Source organism: Protopterus annectens, chromosome 9.part0 (genome assembly GCF_019279795.1).
Source record: "Protopterus annectens isolate FY-2018-M chromosome 9.part0, PAN1.0, whole genome shotgun sequence".
In the NCBI taxonomy this organism is placed as follows: domain Eukaryota; kingdom Metazoa; phylum Chordata; order Ceratodontiformes; family Protopteridae; genus Protopterus; species Protopterus annectens.
The window spans coordinates 1,480,107,294-1,480,126,754 of record NC_056743.1 but is presented as its reverse complement, the minus strand read 5'-3'; the positions used below and the strand labels follow the sequence as shown (position 1 = coordinate 1,480,126,754).

The following is a 19,461-nucleotide window of genomic DNA, read 5'->3' as shown; positions in this document are numbered from 1 at the left end:
CAGCAGGACGTTCAGGCCATAGCTTCTTGGCCTTTTTAGGTCGCGGCTCATCTGAAGTGCTCAATGTCACCTCCATATCATGCGAGAGATGCTTAAGGTGCTATTTCTCAAGATATAACTTCAGGGAAGCTGTAAGGCCTTCATACCCAAAACCCTTCACAGCCATCTAGCTTGTTTTTCTTAATGGGCCTAAGAAAAACAAGCAGAAATCCTGCGAGTCCTTATGTGTAATTTGCCTTCCACACTGACACTTGCCTTTCCTAGCTGACATGTAACCTCAGCACAATACAGTAGCCAAAATTTAAAGAAAAAAACCCAGTTGGGTACTTATCTGAACCAATACTCACAACTTATCTAGCAAGAGACTACTGAAGCAGGCGTTCAGATAGGTGGCAGAAAAGTTCTGAGGTTGGTACATGCTGACGTCCGCTTTATATCTGACAACTCTTTACAACAAACGTATGCTAGCTGATGTGCAGCGTCACACGTACATTACAGAAGCATTAGACTTTTGTATACTGGCCAGACGTACGAGTCAGCCTGAGGCAGACTCCATCATGTTATGAATGCTGCAGCGTACGAACAAAAAGACATCTGTACATTTTCAACAAATGAAATTTTTCTTGCCAGATAGCAGCAATTGCCCCAAATCGATAGTTGCACCCAAAAGGCATTACCTAATCTAAGATTATGGTTACTGGTTACCCATGCTAAAGTGCATGATGCAGCCTGTATTCCCCACTTACACTGATTTCTATCTGTTCTTTTATCTATCTTCCCTCCCAGATGTAAAAAACAGCTTGAATACTTTCAGTACACTAAATTTTAGCCCTAAGAAAAATTACACTTGCTAGCTTTTAATAAACTGCACACTGCTCTATTAAATACATCTTTACTTCTCATTCAGTTCCCACAGTTTTCAAAGTATTTTTCATGGAGCTGCTTGCCACCAAACCTTTAATTACATTTCTCTCAGCAAAGAGTGCTCAGAACTCAAGACTGCTTGCACCTGCAGACAGACAGTCTCCAAGTAAAGGCAGTTAGCAACAAGAGAGAGAGAAGATATAGGAAATAATCCTTGAAAAATTTCAGAGTACAACATGCAGACTTCCCCTGGCCAACTGCCTGCACATGCGACTTGTCTCCCACTGACAGTATCTGCCAATAAAACAAGCTAACAATTTTGTAGATGCAAGAAGAAACTTAGCATTTCATTATTTTGTCTTATTTTGCAAGCCCATTTGCTTAAAGTGTCTACAGCTTAAATCAAGGATATCAAATTAGACGTACACCCTCGTAAAAACAGGGAAAATTACCACATTAATTCTACATTTATCAACACAGTTGTACAGCCAACCAAGTAGCCCAAGACTACATTATATCAAAATAACTTGTTCTGGCTACCTTTTCTTGTTACAGTTTAAAGCACCTACAGTTTTCAGCAATAAGACACCATTTACCTCACATTTAAAATACCAGATTGCACACTAGACCAAAATGCGTTACAATATTAACATGCAATTTATATCATGAGATATTATATTAACAAAAACTTTTAGTTACTTCTTTCCCTTTAGTGTCCTCCTAAACATTAACACCAAAGTAGGGTATATGCTTTACAGCTCACTCACAAGTTTAAAAAATTCAGCAAATTACCAGTCTTTCCCAACCACTTTTTCTTGCAGTCTTATTTCATGAGTTTATACCCAGTGGGATTGATATGGTTCACTATTTTCAGCGCTGTTGGGAGGTCTTCTTGATCATTTCCAACTCCCAATGTACTTCCCATTGTAGTCAGCTACTGTGCTTTTTCTATGTCTCGAGTATTTTCCTTGGGAATAATGGAAAAGGTCTCTCTCTATTGGCTTTATTGTCAGAAAAATGAGAAGCAGAGTTCCTTTCTGCATACTTTTTTTACTCTTTGTTGGATGAACTTTTACTCTCCTTAGCCAGATCTGCAAATTAATGACAACAGCTGGATTGCAGCAGCTTGAATTTCACACCCGCCGCTCTGAATTCCCTGACTGCCGAGATAAATGTGCTTCTCTTCAGCCTGGTGCACAGTGAATCATTTTCTGTAAAAGCTCTGTCTTCAATTCTGGATGCTTTTCCTTTCTGCCAGTTTTGTCAGCAGAGACACTCTCATTTAGTATGACTGCATCTTGCCTAATTCAAGTCTTGGCTGCTTTCTCACAGCCAGGTTTGGAAAATACAAATGATGTCCCCTTTCAATTAAGTAATGCTAAGGAATACCAGTTACATTTTTATTTTTAGTTGGTTCCTTCTGATTTGTATGGCATAAAATTTCAGGTTCTCTCCCAACCCAGTAATCCAGTTTTTTGATGCAGCTCTTCTTGAGTAGCCTCACATTCAACCAGCCTTTTTGTCATCTCAACTTCAGATTTCTGCAGTTTTATTGATTCATTTGAATAGCTAGCTAAACTTCTATTTTCAAACCTTTTATTATTAGAGTTACTATATTACTTCATTGTAAACGTATCTGCATAAATTCATTTTTAATCTAAATTACCAGAAGCCATTTCCTTTACCAAAACAAACAAACTGCTTTTCAATGAACAGCTGCAGGATACTTCCCTGTCGGTGTTTCTCCTCTTCATTTCTGATTAATTTGCTCTTAGGTTCTCCAAATTACTTCTTTGCTGGCATCCAGGCAGTGTACTTTCTAGTGATTGAATTTCACCCGAGCTGATAGTTTCAAATGCCATTGTTTCTGTTATTACACACTGGGCAAGCTGAAATTAACATACTGATCAGTATATGTGGAGATACTGGAAGTCACCATTATCAGGTAACAAAACCCTAAAAATACATTGTTGGTGTGAGGGTATTCTTAGTGAATTCACTATAGTAAATTAAGGTAAAATATACACATGAAAATATAGAATAAGACTTGTGCTTGCATGTATGTATTCAGTTTCAGAAACAGAGAATGTTCCATTCTCATGGGAAAGATACAATCTTGCTGACTACGCATAAGATGTACAGAACCATTTACAGAATGTTCCTTTCTCAATGGAAAGATGTGCATAGCAATGGAATGCTAGACACAGAGGCATATGCAAGACTAGGCCTGAAAACCAAGGTTAAAGAGGTGTGAAAAGCATTACAGAGTTTTAGCATTAAAAGTACAGTTGTGTACACTTACCATAAATGTAGATGTTCGAGTGTATTCACTGTTGCAGTCATTACATTTGGATTATCTGCTTGCAGTAGCCCTCAGTCGGCCTGATTAACGAAGTCTTGAGTCCTGCGTTGGTTGCTGTTCGTTTTTCCATGGCGTCAGGTCGTTAGGGGTATAAACCATTCAGCCAACGCCATTACATCAGTTTTTCTTGCCCCAAATGTCAGGTGCCCCCATAATGGGAAGCAATTAAATCTATAAATACAGGGATACACCTCCAACAGAAAAGCAAATACACCAAAAAGCTTTTAGAGCATAGTACGTGACAGTAGATATAGTCAAAGAATGAAAAGGGGGCTAGAGGGAGGGTAACCAGGACTGCAACAGTGAATACACTCGAACATCTACATTTATGTTAAGTGTACACAACTATACTATGTTCATAGTGTTTCACTGTTGCAGTCATTACATTTGGGTAGATTCACAAAGCTAAGGTTGGGAGGAGGAATTTAGATAGCATTAGGACCAGCTATAAGGCCCTGCAAGACTGCAGTGACAAAGCCAGCTCTGGATTTAGAGAAAACTGGCAAATGATAATGCTTGGTGAAAGTATGTACAGAACTCCAGGTAGCAGCTTCTACCCTTGGTAGGGACGCCTCTGAGAAAGGCTGCAGAGGTAGATGCAGCCCTGGTGGAGTGAGGTCTGATCCCCTGGGGGATAGGTTTTCCATGGTGCTTATAGCAGAAATGAATGCAATGGCGTATCCATTTAGTAATGGTTTGTTTTGAAATAGCCTTCCCCTCTGTCCCTGCAGCAAATGCCTCCTGCAGTTGTTCAGATTTCCTTTGAGGTTTAGTCCTGTCCAAGTAAAATCTAAGTTGTCTGTGTACATCTCAGGAATGCAGTATCCCTTCCCCTTTGTTCTGTGGATTGGGAAAGAAGGTTGGCAAATGAATGGACTGATTAAGAGCCACACTAGATACCACCTTGGGCATGAAAGGATTGGTTCGGAGGGACACCCTGTCCGCATGAAAGATGAAGAAAGTCTTCACTGCCATAACAGCCTGTAATTCAGATACCCTTCTAGCTGAAGTGACTGCTAAAAGGAAAGTTGTTTTCCAAGAAGTCTGCAGTAGCAGCTGGCTCAAAAAGAAGGTAGTGTGAGTTTCTCCAAAACAAAGTTAAGGTCCCAGGCTGGGGTTGGAGCTCTCCTGGGTGGTCCCAATTTTTTGGTCCCTCTGTGGAACTGCTTGAGCAGTGGATGAGAGAAGAGGGGAGGTTCTGTGTTATAATGAGATGAAATGGCCGAGGCGTGGATTTTAATGGAGGAAAAAGACAGGTTCTTGTGAAGCATCTCAGCTAAGTATTGTAAAATCTGAGGTAAATTGGGCGCTGACGTGCTCATCCCTTGAGATTGGTTCCAGGTACAGAATCTTTTCCATTTTTTAGCATAAGATTTTGTAGTACTAGGCCTCCTTGCCTCTAAAAATGATATCTATCACAGGTTTACTGAGGGATGGTAATGGAGAGATTATGTAATTAGCCAGGCTGCAAGGTTCAGTGTTAGAAGCTGAGGGCGCAGAATCTGGTTCTCCTGCTGAGACAACAGGGAAGGAGTCTGAGGCAGATGACATGGGGATAACAGTGACACACTGCGCAGGAGGGGGTAACAGTGTTGGCGCGGCCAGTCTGGAGCAATCAAAATCATCCTTGGTTTGTCCTGTTTGATTTTTAGTAGTATTTTGGAGAGCAGAGGCAGAGGGGGGAAGGCATAGACTGATAGGTTTTTCCAGCTAAAGGACAGAGCATCCACTTTCCAGGCTTGTTTGTGGGGAGTCCTTGTGCAAAATTTGTCCAATTGGTAGTTTTGGGGAGAGGCAAACAGGTCTATATCTGGGCTCCCCCATTTGCTTGTCAACATGTTGAAAATCCTTGGTTCCAGCTTCCACTCGTGTGGGTCTATGAGGTTTCTGCTTAGTCCGTCTTCCAATGTATTTAATTTTCCTGGCAGGAATTGAGCTTGTAGGTGCACTTGGTAGCTCAAGGCTGTGTTCCAGAATAACATGACCAGTCTGCAGAAGGGGTAAGAATGTGTACCCACCTGCTTGTTTATGTACCACATAACAGTGGTGTTGTCTGTCTTTACCATTAGTTGTCCTGGAAGAATGTGGTCCTTGAAGGCTGTCAGAGCAATATGCACAGCTAACATTTCTTTTTGATTGATATGCAGGTGCATTTGACTTGGGTTCCATTTGCCCTGAATGCACCTCCCTGCCAGGTGAGCCCCCAGGGATAGTCTGATGCGTCTGTTAGGGTTTGGGCGGTAGGGCGTGATGTGAAAGGTATCCTCTTGTTTTGATGGCAGGCCTCTGCCAACCAAAGGAACTCTATACGTAGGCAAGGTATGATAGGAATCATTGCTTCTAGATCCTGAGAATGTTGACACCATAGGCTTTTTAGATACCACTGTAGTTTCCTCTTATGCAGTCTTGCATATGGAATTAGAAGAATGCAGGAGGCCATGAACCCCAAGGCTTGCAGTATTTGTCTTGCAAATAGCAGGGTTTTTGTGGCCACTTGTTTGAAGTAGGTTGTCAAACGAATTTGTTTCTCTGGCGTGAGGTAAGCCATCTGGGAAGTTGTATTCAAGCTTGCTCCCAGGAATATAATTTGTTGACAGGGTACCAGGTGTGATTTCCTTTCATTTATGGTGTACCCCAGACAAGTTAGAACCCTTTGAACAAAGGCCAGATGATTCAAAAGTATGTCCTGGCTTTCTGCCTGAATTAGACAATTGTCCAGGTATGGGTATATTTGAATATTTCTTTGTCTGCAAAATGCAATAACTGGAGCTAGGCACTTTTTGAATACCCTGGGCGCAGTAGATAAGCCAAAGGGCAGTGCAGAGAACTGATAGTGCGTGTAGCCTGCTTTGAAGAGTAGGTATCTTCTGCAAGATTCCCTGATTGGGATGTGCAGGTATGCTTCTTTTAAATCTAGTGTTGCCATTCAGGCATCTTTGCCTAGCATAGGAAGTAATTGAAGAGTCAGCATCTTGAATTCTGGAATTTCTAAAAAGGTGTTTAGAGTAGACAGGTCCAGGATAGGACGCCATGAATTGTCTTTTCTGGGTACCTGGAAAAGTCTCGAGTAGAAACCTTGTCCCTTTTTCCTCTTCTGGTACCAGTTGAACAGCCCCCATGCTTAAGAGAGAAAGTACTTGTTTTTGGGCCTCTGCCCACTGACTTGGGGGTAGGTCCGGCCACCTGTTTGGTGTTGGCAACATGTGGAAGTAAAATCTGTATCCCTGGGCACTATTTAAAACCCATTTGTCTTGGGTAATGAGTTCCCAATTGTTTGCATGAAGAGCAATCTTTCCCCCCAAAGGGGCAGTCAATTGATAAGTGCTTGGAAATTTTAAAAGGAAGTCATTGATACAGTTTATCATAAGGGGGAGTCTTATTATTCCTAGATTTGGAAGTGGAGGCCCCCCACTGCTTAGTTTTGTGTCTTCCCTGGGACTGAAACCTGGGGTTTGTGCTGTGTCTGGGTTTGGCTTGAGAAGACCTGGAAGGGGCTGGAAAGGACCAATTCTTAGAGGGACAGTGCCTACTAAATTTAGGAGGCTGAACTTGTAAAAAATCTTTAACAGTCCGCATAGATTTAGCTTTATCTTCCATCTTTTTAAGAACTTCCTCAGCCTTGCTGCCAAACAGGCGGTCCTGATTTAAGGAAGAATCCAACAATTTAGCTTTAACATGATCAGGCAAAGATTGCTCCTTAAGCCAAGCATGCCTTCTGAGCACAAACCCAATAACAGCAGCCCTGCAAGAGGCCTCTAATGAATCAAAACCACATTGCAAAGTATGTTTTCTAACTTGTTCAGCAGAATACATTAAATCCTGTCATTCTTTATTTTCCATACAGTCAGGAATCAACATAATTTTCTGTTTAAGCAGTCCAATAACATGTTGCCGTTATTTTAACATATGAAACTGGCAATTTAAAGCCCTAATGGCCAAGGTTGCAGAAGTGCAAACCTTCTTACCCCATCTATCCAGTGCCTTGGAGTCTATCAGAAGGGGTAGGATTTTTAGCAGTAGAAGCCTTAATGCCCTTGGGCCCCTGTGAAATGGTCTCTGGATCTGCAGTAGGATTTTTAAAAAGGAACTTGTGGGACTCGTGGACCCTGTAGTATCGGTCAGGTTTTCCGGGAGGAGGCGGCAAGGAATCAGGGGCCAAACTAGATTCCAAAAAAGCATCAACAACAATGTTTAGTACAGGAGGAATAGCTAAAGGCCTATGCTGAGGTAGTAGAAGGAAAACCCTAGAGGCCTCTCTTTTGAATCAGAAAAATCCTGTCTTTCTCAGTGGAAATGCTCCCTTAGAGTATGTAAGGTTTCCCCAAAAGAAAAATCCTCAGGAGGGGAAGCAGAGGGAATGAAGTCCTTTGCATCAGAATCTTCATAAGTAGATAAGGGCAAATCCAGATCATCAGAAGAATCAGAACAAACAAAATCCTGGTCAGAAGATTCATAATCAACTTCAGTCCTAAGCCTCTTAGAAGGGGAGGTTGGCTACCCCCGATTAGAGTTATTAGATCTTCAGCCATTCTTATCATTTGTTTTTTACGCATAGAGGCCTGAGCATGTGGCCTGGGCGTCGTTTTTTTAGGCATGGTTCGAGATTTAGGCCTAAGTAAAGGAGGCGTCGGTTTAACATGGAAGTCCACAGGCCTGAATACACCCTCAGAAGCCGGTGCTTGCACAGCAGCTCCGGACCCATCCAAGGTAGAAACATCCGCGGGTTCCATAGTTGAAGCATCTCACGGCATTCCAGACTCCGAATGAGTCTCAGTAGAGGTCTGCGAATCAGAAGTAGTGGGTATCAGGGTCTGTGAAAGCACCTCACCGGCAAACTGGCGACTGGTTTAGGAGAAGCATCGTCGGCAGTTTTGGACCTCAGTGGCCTGTCTTTGTCTTTATCTTTGCATTTTTTCGGAATCTCTGTAGTCGGATGGCTAACAGACATTTCTGGATAATTAAACAGAGAATCAAAATATTTAGAGGCGAAAATATACAGACAATGGATAGTGCGCTGATTAAATAAAGCACAAAACTGACAGCAAGGTACGTCGTGATCAGGGCCTAGGCAAGGAATACAGTACGAATTAAAATCTTTATGAAGTATTTGCTTTCCACAAGTAATGCAATTAACTTTTACTGACATCAGTAAGGAGCAAGAAAAAGCTTCCCCAATGGGGTACTTAGCTTTAGTTGAAGACTTTGGCTCTGAAACTCGAAAATGAAAATTTCAGGAGTCTGCCGACCGGCACTTGCGAACTGCTTCTGCTTTGGGCACCGCTCGGCAAGAAAGACTGATGTAATGGCGTCGGTTGCATGTTTTATACCCCTGACGTCATGGAAGAAGGGACAGCAGCCGACGCAGGACCCAATACTTTGTTAATCAGGCTGAGAGTTTACCTGCAAGCAGATAACCTAAATGTAATGACTGCAACAGTGAAACACGACGAACATCATTGGTTCCAGTTTCCACTCGTGTGGGTCCATGAGGTTTCTGCTTAGTCCGTTTGCCAGTGTATTTAGTTTTCCTAGCAGGAATTCAGCTTGTAGATTCACTTGATAGCTCAAGGCTGTGTTCCACAATGCCATGGCTAATCTTCAGAGGGGGTAAGAATGTTTAACACCCTGCTTGTTAATGTACCACATGACAGTGGTGTTTGTCCGTCTTTACCATTAGTTGCCCTGGAAGAATGTGGTCCTTGAAAGCTGTCAGAGCATTCGGTACAGCAAACATTTCCTTTTGATTTATGTGCAGGTGCATTTGACTTGGGTTCCATTTGCCCTGAATGCACTTCCCTGCCAGGTGAGCCCCCCATACATAGTCTGATGCGTCTGTTGTTAAGATGTGTTTGGCAGGGGGTAATGTGAATGGTAGTCCCCTGTTTTGGTGGCAGGCCTCTGCCCACCTAAGTAACTCTAGGCGGAGGCAAGGTATGATAAGAATCCTTGCTTCTAGATCCTGTGAATGTTGACACCATAGGCTTTTGAGATACCATTGTAGTTTCCTCATATGCAGCCTTTCATATGGAATTAGAAGAATGCAGTAGGCCCATGAACCCCAAGGCTTGCGGCATTTGCCTTGTAGAGAGCTGGGTTTTTGTGGCCACTTGTTTGAAGTAAGTTGTCAAATGCATCTGTTTCTCTGGCATGAGGAAAGCCATCTGGGAAGTTGTATTCAAGCTTTCTCCCAGGAATATAATTTGTTGACAGGGTACCAGGTGGGATTTCTTTTCGTTTATGGTGAACCCCAGACAAGTCAGTACCCTCTGAACAAAGGCCAGATGACTGAAAAGAATGTCCTTGCTTTCTGCCTGAATTAAACAATCGTCCAGGTATGGGTATATTTGAATATTTCTTTGCCTGCAAAGAATGGGTATATTTGAATATTTCTTTGCCTGCAAAATGCAATGACTGAAGCTAGGCACTTTGTGAATACCCTGGGCACAGTAGATAAGCCAAAGGGCAGTGCAGAGAACTGATAGTGCATGTAGCCTGCTTTGAAGCGTAGGTATCTTCTGCAAGACTCCCTGGATAAGGATGTGCAGGTTTGCTTCTTTTAAGTCTAGTGTTGCCAACCATGCATCCTTGCCTAGCATTGGAAGCAGCTGGTGAAGGGTCAGTATTTTGAATTTTGGAATCACCAGAAAGGTGTTTAGAATAGAAAGGTCCAGGATAGGGCGCCATGTATTGCCTTTTCTGGGTACCAGGAAAAGTCTCGAATAGAAACCTTGTCCCTTTTCCTCTTCTGGTACCAACTGAATAGCCCCCATGTTTAAGAGAGAGAGAACATGATTTTGGGCCTCTGCCCACTGATTTGGGGGTAGATCTGGCCACCCGCTTGGTGTTGGTAAAGTGTGGAAATGAAATCTGTGTCCTTGGAACACTATATTTAAAACCCATTTGTCCTGGGTAATGAGTTCTCAGTTTTTGGCCTGCAGACCAATCTATCCGCCTTAAAGGAGCACTCAGTTGGGAAGTACTTGGAAGTTTTAAAAGCAAGTCATTCAGACGGTTTTCCACAGGGGGGAGTCTTACTTCTCCCTGATTTGGGTGCAGAAACCCCCCACTGCCTAGTCTTGTGTGTCCCTTGGGACTGAAACCTGGGGTTTCTGCTGTGTCTGGGTTTGGCTTGAGAAGACCTGGGGGGGGGGGGGGGGGCTGGAAAGGACCAATTTTTAGAGGGCCAGTGCCTTACAAAATCTAGGAGGCTGAACTTTTAAGAAATCTTTAACAGTCTGCATAGATTTAGCTTTATCTTCCATCTTTTTTAAGAACTTCCTTAGCCTTGTTGCCAAACAGGCGGTCCTGATTTAAGGGAGCATCCAACAATTTAGCTTTAACATGATCAGGCAAAGATTGCTCCTTAAGCCAAGCATGCCTTCTGAGCACAGACCCAGTAACAGCAGCCCTGCAAGAGGCCTCTAAAGAATCAAATCCACATAGCAAAGTATGTTTTCCAACCTGTTCAGCAGAATGCATTAAATCCTGTAATTCTTTATTTTCAGCGCAGTCAGGAATTAACATCAATTTCTGTTTAAAAAAATCCAACAACATGTCGTTGAAACTTTAACAAATGAAACTGGCAGTTTAAAGCCCTAATGGCCAAGGTTGCAGAATTGTAAACTTTCTTACCCCATCTATCCAGCGCCCTGGAGTCTCTATCAGAGGGGGTAGGATTTTTAGCAGTAGAAGCCTTGATGCCTTTGGGTCCCTGTGAAATAGTCTCTAGATCCGCAACAGGATTTTTAAAAAAAAACTTGTGAGAATCAGGAACCCTGTAATATCTGTCAGGTTTTTTGGGAGCAGGAGGCAAAGAATCAGGGGCCAAACTAGATTCTGAGAAAGCATTAACAACAATGTCTAGTACAGGAGGTATAGCTAAATGCCTATGCTGAGGCAGGAGTAAGAAATACCTAAGCCTCTTTTTTGAATCAGAAAAATCCTGGCTTTCCCAGTGGAAATACTCCCTTAGAGTATTAAGGTTTCACCAAAAGAAAAATCCTCTGGCAGGGAAGCAGAGGGAATAGAGTCCTCTGCATCAGAATCCTCATAAGTAGATAAGGGAAAAATCAGAATCCTGTTCAGAAGATTCATAAACTTCAGTCCTAGGTCTCTTAGAAGGGGGAGGTTGGCTTCCCCTGATTAGAGTTATAAGATAGTCAGCCATTCTTACTGGTTTTTTAGGCATAGAGACCTGAGCATGCGGCCTGGGTGTCGGTTTCTTAGGCATGGTTCAAGATTTTGGCCTAAATGAAGGAGGTGTCGGTTTAATATGCAAGTCCGTAGATATGAATACACCCTCAGAAGCCGGTGCCTGCACAGTGGCTCTGGACCCATCCAAGGTAGAGACATCTGCAAGTTCCACAGTTGAAGCATCTCGGCATACCGGACTCCGAACGGGACTAAGTAGAGGCATGGGTCTAAGTAGAGGCCTGTGAGTCAGAAGTAGCGGGTATCAGGGGTTGCGAAAGCACCTCACTGAGTACCGGCGAACTGGTGAAAGGCTTAGGAGAAGTGTCATCGGCAGATTTGGACCTCGGCAGCCTGTCTCTGTCTTTATCTTTGCGTTTCTTCAGAATCCCGCTAGTCAAAAGGCTAACCGACATTTCTGGATAATTAAAACAAGAACAGAAATATTTCGAAGCGAAAATACACAGACGATGGATAGTGCGCTGTTTAAATAAAGCACAAAACTGACAGCAAGGTACGTCGTGGTCAGGGCCTAGGCAAGGAATACCGTACGAATGAAAATCTTTGAGAGGTATTTGCTTTCCATAAGTAATGCAATTACTAACTTTTACTGACATCGTTACGGAGCAAGAAAAAGTTTCCCCAACCGGGTACTTAGCTTTAGTTGAAGACTTCGGTTCAGAAACTCAAAAACGAAAATTTCAGGAGTCGGCCAACCGGCACTTGCTAACTGCTTCTGCTTTGGGCACCGCATGACAAGAAGGACTGATGTAATGGCGTCGGCTGCATGTTTTATACCCTTGACGACCTGATGACATGAAAGAAAGGACAGCAACCAACGCAGGACCCAAGACTTTGTTAATCAGGCCGACTGAGGGTTATTGCAAGCAGATAACCCAAATGTAATGACTGCAACAGCTAATGCAAAAACTTTTTTTCTAATAACTTTCTAACTATTCAGCAGCAATACTTATAATCTGTCCTAGATTATGGCCTTTGGTTCTCACTACATTTTAGCTTTGTTTTGTTTCTTGCTCTAAGAAGTTGACAGGTATTTTGCATGTCGTATGAGATGCACACCGCACAGTTGCTATAATGTGGGGAGGGGTGTTTGTGGATGACAGTAACTTATCTTAATGTTGTACGATAAGTTTTAACAGTATGGTTTTGCAGGACGAGTCTGCATTTATGAGTTAAGCTGGGATACTATGTTCATATGAAACAAACCCAAAACACATCACTGTGTCTAGAATTATTACTGTTATCACAATCAGGCATCTGATACTATGACTGCAGAACATGGGGATATTATGCGGATGAGAATAGCTTATCCTGCTGTCATGATCAAGTTTATCACTCATTAGTCTGGCTTTGCAGGACTGGTGTGCACTTGTATAAAGCAGGTTGGAATATTTTACTGTAGTCACTGGTGGATTATGACAACAGCGGATCAAATGGTTGTAAATCAAGAAGATGAATCCAAAAAATATGTGCATTTATGCTTACTCTCCCCACCAAAATACATGGGGGAGTCCACGTCATGAAAACAGACCCAAGCCACAGGTACACAATCCGCCACTGCTGGTCAACAGTGCATAACCTTAACCCTTGGCTACTGCAATACCAGACCTTCTAAGCACAGTCCTTGAGAAACCTGATTTGCTGTCTTATGAACCCTCCCCATTTAACACCTCTTACCTCTTGCACCACAATGCCTGAATTTGTTAAACCACAGGTATCATAATGCTACATATAGACATGCTTCAGTGGCATAAATTTTGTCTGTTCAGCTGCAATACAGAATACCAACCTGCATTTCAATGTGTAGATATTGCCTACAAACTTCACAAGTGAGGTCTGAGGAGGTCTTGGTAAAAGAGAAGGCACTGTTTTCACTTTCTGGGATGTTGAACGGATCTCATCGGATGGCGACCTAAAATCATCGACCTCATCATCTCTTAGTGAGAAATCTGACATTTTTGCTTGCCTACGCTCAAATTCTGCAAAGAAAAAAATACTGTTAGTTGCACAAGTGCTCAGACACACACTAAAGAATAAAAAAGACTAAGCAAAGGAAGTATTTAAACCACTTCTTTACTACTACAACCCAGGACTGACAAAACAGTATAAGAAATGTACCTACTAACCCAAATGGTTAACCTTTGTACAACTGGCAAACCTTTTCAAATGTATGCTATTACACTACTATGAAATTGTGAAATATGTATGATTATACAATGCCATCTTGGCAAAGACGAGAAATGTGCACGCTGATTGGCCAATCCAAGCAGCGAGCACACTAAATCCAAACTAACCTAAGAAGTCCGGCTGCTAACGTATCATGCAGCCGTGACTGCAAATGAAGTAAACAATAACACAGGAAATATTAGAAGCAATCAACACAGAAATGAAACTAGGAGATAGAACTCATCAACTGGTGTCGTCGACCAGTAAAGTAAATAAAATGGCTACGGGTAGTATTACGACGTTACACAGTTTCTGAAGATGAGAGTAACCCCTTCCCTACTGGAAACTTCAAGGATCGTAAAAATGGAGGTTTTTTTTTTTTAACAAACTCTGACAGCAGCATGGATGGAGCAAGACACAAAAACGACCCACACATTAAGTGAATGGTTGCCCAACTCTATTAAAATGGCTTGCTTGTGTCTTTCGGCTTATCCCGGTTAGGGGTCGGCACAGCGGAACTCCAGTCCGCTAATGTTTGGTAGTGGATTTTTACGTGCCGAGTTACCAGCCCTGACGCACAACCTTCAACGAAGGCACGCCCATTCACACATGCCTCTACACAGAAGACGCTCTAGCTGAGAATCGAATGGGACAACGTCTTGCTGTGAGGCGACAATAATGTTGTTGCCAGAGTAGCGCTTACCCCTTGTGACTGCACAGTTGTCATAGAGGTCCTATAGAGATGTAGATAGCTCTTGAAATGTTAGAGACGGACCTGACTGTTTACATTTAGAAGTCTGTCCCCCTGCCGTGTCTATGGAATTAAGAGAATTACAGTAATAAGGCAAAGTGCCAGTAAATGCACTAGCTACTAGTATTTTTCACTGGTATGTTGAAAATATACTGGTACTGGTGTATATGTACAGCTCACAATATAGTTTCAGTACTTGATGTTATTTTATTGCAATTCCTATAGCACAATATGTAGCATTTTTATGAGGGATTGAACATATTCTCTTAATTCCAACGGTGATGAAAAGTATGGTTTGTGAAAACACAGCAGGGTGACAGACTTTTAAATGTACATAGTCAGATTCATCTCTAACATTTTAAGAGCTATCTACATCTCTATAGGACGGCTATGACAACTGTGCAGTAACATTGTATATAAAAAAAAAAAAAAAAAAAAAAAAAAAAAAAAAAAACTGTAAAAAAAAAAGACCTTACACACAAATAACCACACATTAAATATCCAACTTCCTCACCTACGTAACTATGGAAAAGTAAGTTACTAAACAAAAGTATGGACTATTTTATCTCACAGAAAGTGCAAGAATACAAAGTAAAGCAAACAAAAACCTAAACAACAATAACACAACACAAAACTAACACCGTTGTATAATAGCAATAACCCACGGCTGGGTGTGGGTAATGCTGGATTTACCCACAGTTGGCTTTGTTTGGTCACGAGGGCGAACCACACCAACCGTGGGTAAATCCAGTGTTACCCACACCCAGCCATGGGTCATTGCTATATTACTTTCTAAACTGCTATGCATCACGGAGTGTGAATACAAATACTGTAAAGGAAGAAGAAAGTTACCAACTTCTACTACTGTGGTCAGACGGGTATTTAAATGCACAGGTAATCACGAAAAATCTATAGCCCTCACTCTTGGATGTACTACATATCAGAATATTATATAATAAACTTATTGCCCATTTATCAAATGAATAATGCGAAGGGCATAATAACTAACTGCATTTGGTATACTACAAAGAGTTGTTACATCTTTAAAACATGTCAAAATGCCTCAGGGCTCAGTTGATTCAGGTTCTGTTAGGGGCCCAAGTGTTCAAGAGCTGGGCAGGGAAAAACATTAAATCTACTGACCTCTTTCTGTGACAAAGTTGGCGGATGCATAGCCTCTGGGTACAGAATCCCTGATGAAAACAAGTGATCCGAGCTGTATTCCCTTGCGGGTGGCCAGTACAATTTCGTGGACATATCTTTTGCTTTCACCGAATACTCCTGTTGCATATAAACATTACTACCAATCCCTTGGGATGCAGTGGGCATATGCAAGAACTACCCCAAGAAACAGTCACAGTACTGCTCTCTCCTTTTAAACCTTGCCTGAAGGAGAAACAAATGGGATGCAGGGCACGAACCCCTGCATGAAAAAAAAAAAAATGGTGACATGCAGGTTTCCTTATAAATTCTAAATGCTGTATACAGAATTCACATTCATTACTTATTCCATCTGGTGCGCTCAGATAGAGGCTGTGGCATTAACAATGCAAGCAGTCCAATAACCATTTCTAAGGCAATTGCCCTAGCACAAGCACAAATGCAGTCATATTTTATGCAATGGATGACCCTACAAGTCAATGCCTACAATTTTATTTTCTTCCGGTCAATGGGATAGGCCCAAATGGGGTGGGAGCCTTCTGGCCCTTCCTTCCCTGGTGAAAGAGAGAGTCTGGTATTAAGGAGTGGCCAGTTTGCAGATCCTGTAGACTGTCTAATTCCTACCACCTCTGCAGCCTGCAAGCTCCACTACAGTTACTCTGCATGCATGCTTTAGCACGTGTAGCCTTCTGACCACAGAGGACACAAGCACTTCAGGCTGCAGCCCTATATCTACATTCCTTCAGGTGTCAATAATGCAGCAAGCCAAGATGCCTTCTTCCTCCAGGGTAGACAAGCTGGCCTTCAATACTCACTCCCATACTCCCTCTTCCAAGTCTAGCATTAATGCTATTAGTCGAACAAAGGCTGTCTGGAGATGTAGTCAGTGCTTTAACCCTCTGCACCATGGGGTCCAGCATCTATAAGTTTTGAAAGTCAATGTACAAGGGTAGAATCTGGGACCTACTTGCACTCTGCCTTTAACTTGTTTAAGAAAGTGCCCCTAATAAAGAAGCATGTGCAACTGTACTTTAACGCTTAGGGTGGTATAAGTATATAGTCTGGCTAAACTTGTTCAAGATATTTCTGCTCTTTTTTTGTCAGTTTTTTTTAACAGTATCAACAGGATAGTCCAAGTAGTATTGCCACAGTCTTAACACCGGAGTTCTATTCAGGTGTATTTTCCAGGCTTCATATGACTTCTTAATTTTGGTGCTACCATGGCATGCAGATTGCCTGAAGCAAAGACTGCAAGGGAAAATTTCCATACAAATTTCCTAGCAGATCCAACATGCAGCGTGGCAGGACAGCATTATCTGAATACCATAGTGCATATGTATGAAAGCAGTACTAAATCACTGAAATCCTAAACCCAGAATCTTGTACAACTTGCCACTGCTACAAGGAAGCACAGTGGGGACTCATTCCTACATTATGCATCTAAGTACACAGAACTACCCATCAGTTGCCACATATGTTCCCAGACAGCCTTGGAACACAAGTTGAACCTTCTGCCACTGATGTAGTCAGCAATAAAACCCATACACTTGGGCCAGCTTAAGGTCAACTGACATTTTGCAGATTTCCTAAGCAATCACATATGATACTAACCCCCTAAAAAAAATAGGAACACGAACACCAAGTAAAAACAGAACTGGCTAGATTTCCTGAAAGACCTGGTATGGTAAAGATAAAAATCTTAATTGCTTACGCACATTCAGTGTTTTGTTTCCCTTTGCTGGAAAAACTGAGAAAAAAACACAGCAAGGGTAACCAAGTAAGGAAGGGAAGAATCAAGTGCTTGCAACTCTGAAACCCTTTTTGGGGAGATAATCGCCACCAAGAAAAGGTAGTCTTACCATAATATTCCATCTGTGTTGTCAATCTTTACTTATCCTCGACTGTGGGTTTGGTTCTGTATCTCAGAACTGACTCTGACATTATTCCAGCTTGTGCCTTCAAAAAAAACGCTCGAGCTTAGCTCTACCCATAATGCTTCTCTCAAGATTATCTCAATTCGACTTTGCATAAAATTGTGACAGACAAGAAATAATGGAAGAGACTATCGCTGTAATTATAGAGGAGTAATCCAGTGTAATGGGACAGATTTGTTCCACCAAAAGGCCTGAAAGGCTAGGGAAAGGAGGGTGGGAATTGTCAAGGATAACTGAAGATCGACAACACTGACGGAACGCTATAAGACATAACTTCTTTATCTGATGTTGTCAATCTTCACTTATCCTTGACTGCAGGACAAAGTTCCTCAGCTACTGAAATCTTGGGAGGTCTCACGGAAGAATGTTCCTGAGCACCATCGAGCCAAAGGATGTTCGAGCAGTAGAGACCAGATCCAACTTGTAATGAGTAATAAAGGTATGTGAGGATGGCCCAGGTAGCCACTGCACATGCAACTAAAGAGGCCACATGGAAGATTGTGGAAGCAGCTATTGCTCTCGTAGAATGTGCTTTTACAGGCACTGGGAGCTGTACTTGCCTTTTGTTATAAATAAATGCTATGCAGTCTTTAAGCCACTTAGCCAGAGTAATCTTAGAAAGTGGTTTTCCCAGAGAAGCAGGAGAATGAAACTGATCAGATTTTCTAAATTCCTCTGTTCTGGGAAGATACAAATTTAATTGTCTGTGAACATCTAGTAAATGCAAACAATATTCAGCTTTGCTTGAAAATTTTGGGAAAAACACTGGAAAGTTGTACAGTATGATTAATACTCTAGTCAGATACTACTTTTGGTAAAAAGGAAGGATTCGTTCATAGCAAAACCCTGTCCTTATGAAAGATTAGGTAAAGAGGTTTGCAAGAAAAGGCCTGTGACTCAGATATTCTTCTAGCAGAAGTAACAGCAACTAAAAATAAGGTCTTCCATGACAAATACTTCAAAATCAGAATTTGCAGATGGCTCAAATGGGGACTCAAAGATTGTAAAACTAGTTTCAAGTCCCAAGGAATAGACGGATCCTTATATGGAGGGCTCAGCAGGGAGGTTCCTTTAAAAAAGGCTTTACAGAGTTTGTGAACATTAGCGCTATATCTGAGACTATTATGAAAATTTGAAAAGTACAGTTTTGTACCTACCATAAATGTAGATGTCCGATAGACATGCAACTGCAGTCATAACATGTGGGTTGTCCTGCCTCAGGCAGCCCTCGGTCGGCCGGATTCCAAAGTCTGGGTCCGACGTCGGCTGATGTCGCATTTCTCTCCGACGTCAGAGCGGCTGGAGTATATAAGCATCAGCCGACGCCATTTTCTTCAGTGTTTCTTGCCCCAGATGCCAGGTGCCCTCCAAGGAAGGCTGTAATTAAATTGGAAGACAAAAACAGGATTCCAAACAAATACATGAGCAATAAAACAAATACACCATAACAGATATCCCCAGCTAAGAGTAAGGGGGATAGGAGTGGACCCAAGGCATAGAGGGGTATGGAGGGAGGGAAAACCCGACTGCAGTTGCATGTCTATCGGACATCTACATTTATGGTAGGTACAAAACTGTACTATGTCCTTCAAGAATGCAACTGCAGTCATAACATGTGGGTAGAATACCATAGCTTAGCTGGGGGAGGAGGTATGCTCTAGGAAAGAGATGGTGTGGCAATCAAACCCTGCAGGACTGCCGAAGCAAAGCCTGCTCTGGATCTGGAATATAGAGGGAGATTGTAGTGTTTGGAGAATGTATGCACGGAGCTCCATGTAGCAGCTTCTAGAATGTCCTTTGTAGGCACCCGTCTTAAAAATGCTGTAGAGGTGGCTGTAGCTCTGGTGGAATGTGGTCTGACATAGGCTGGAACAGTCTTCCCATGAAAGGAATAACAGAATCTGATGCAATGTCCAATCCATTTAGAAATAGTCTGTTTTGAAATTGCTTTTCCTTGGACTCCAGGGGCGTAAGCTACAAAAAACTGTTCAGACTTCCTACCGGCCTTGGTT

General features: G+C 42.2%; 1 protein-coding gene across 5 annotated transcripts in view; it reads right to left on the bottom strand.

The window, feature by feature from the left end:
* WIZ (WIZ zinc finger) overlaps positions 1-19,461 on the bottom strand; it is a 3,168,750-nt gene that overhangs the window by 159,373 nt on the left and 2,989,916 nt on the right. For all 5 annotated transcript variants that reach the window (XM_044084420.1, XM_044084417.1, XM_044084416.1 and 2 more), the window contains one exon: positions 13,227-13,416. In XM_044084420.1, coding sequence (XP_043940355.1) covers positions 13,227-13,416 — 190 coding nt within the window. The remainder of the gene's footprint in view (positions 1-13,226; positions 13,417-19,461) is intronic.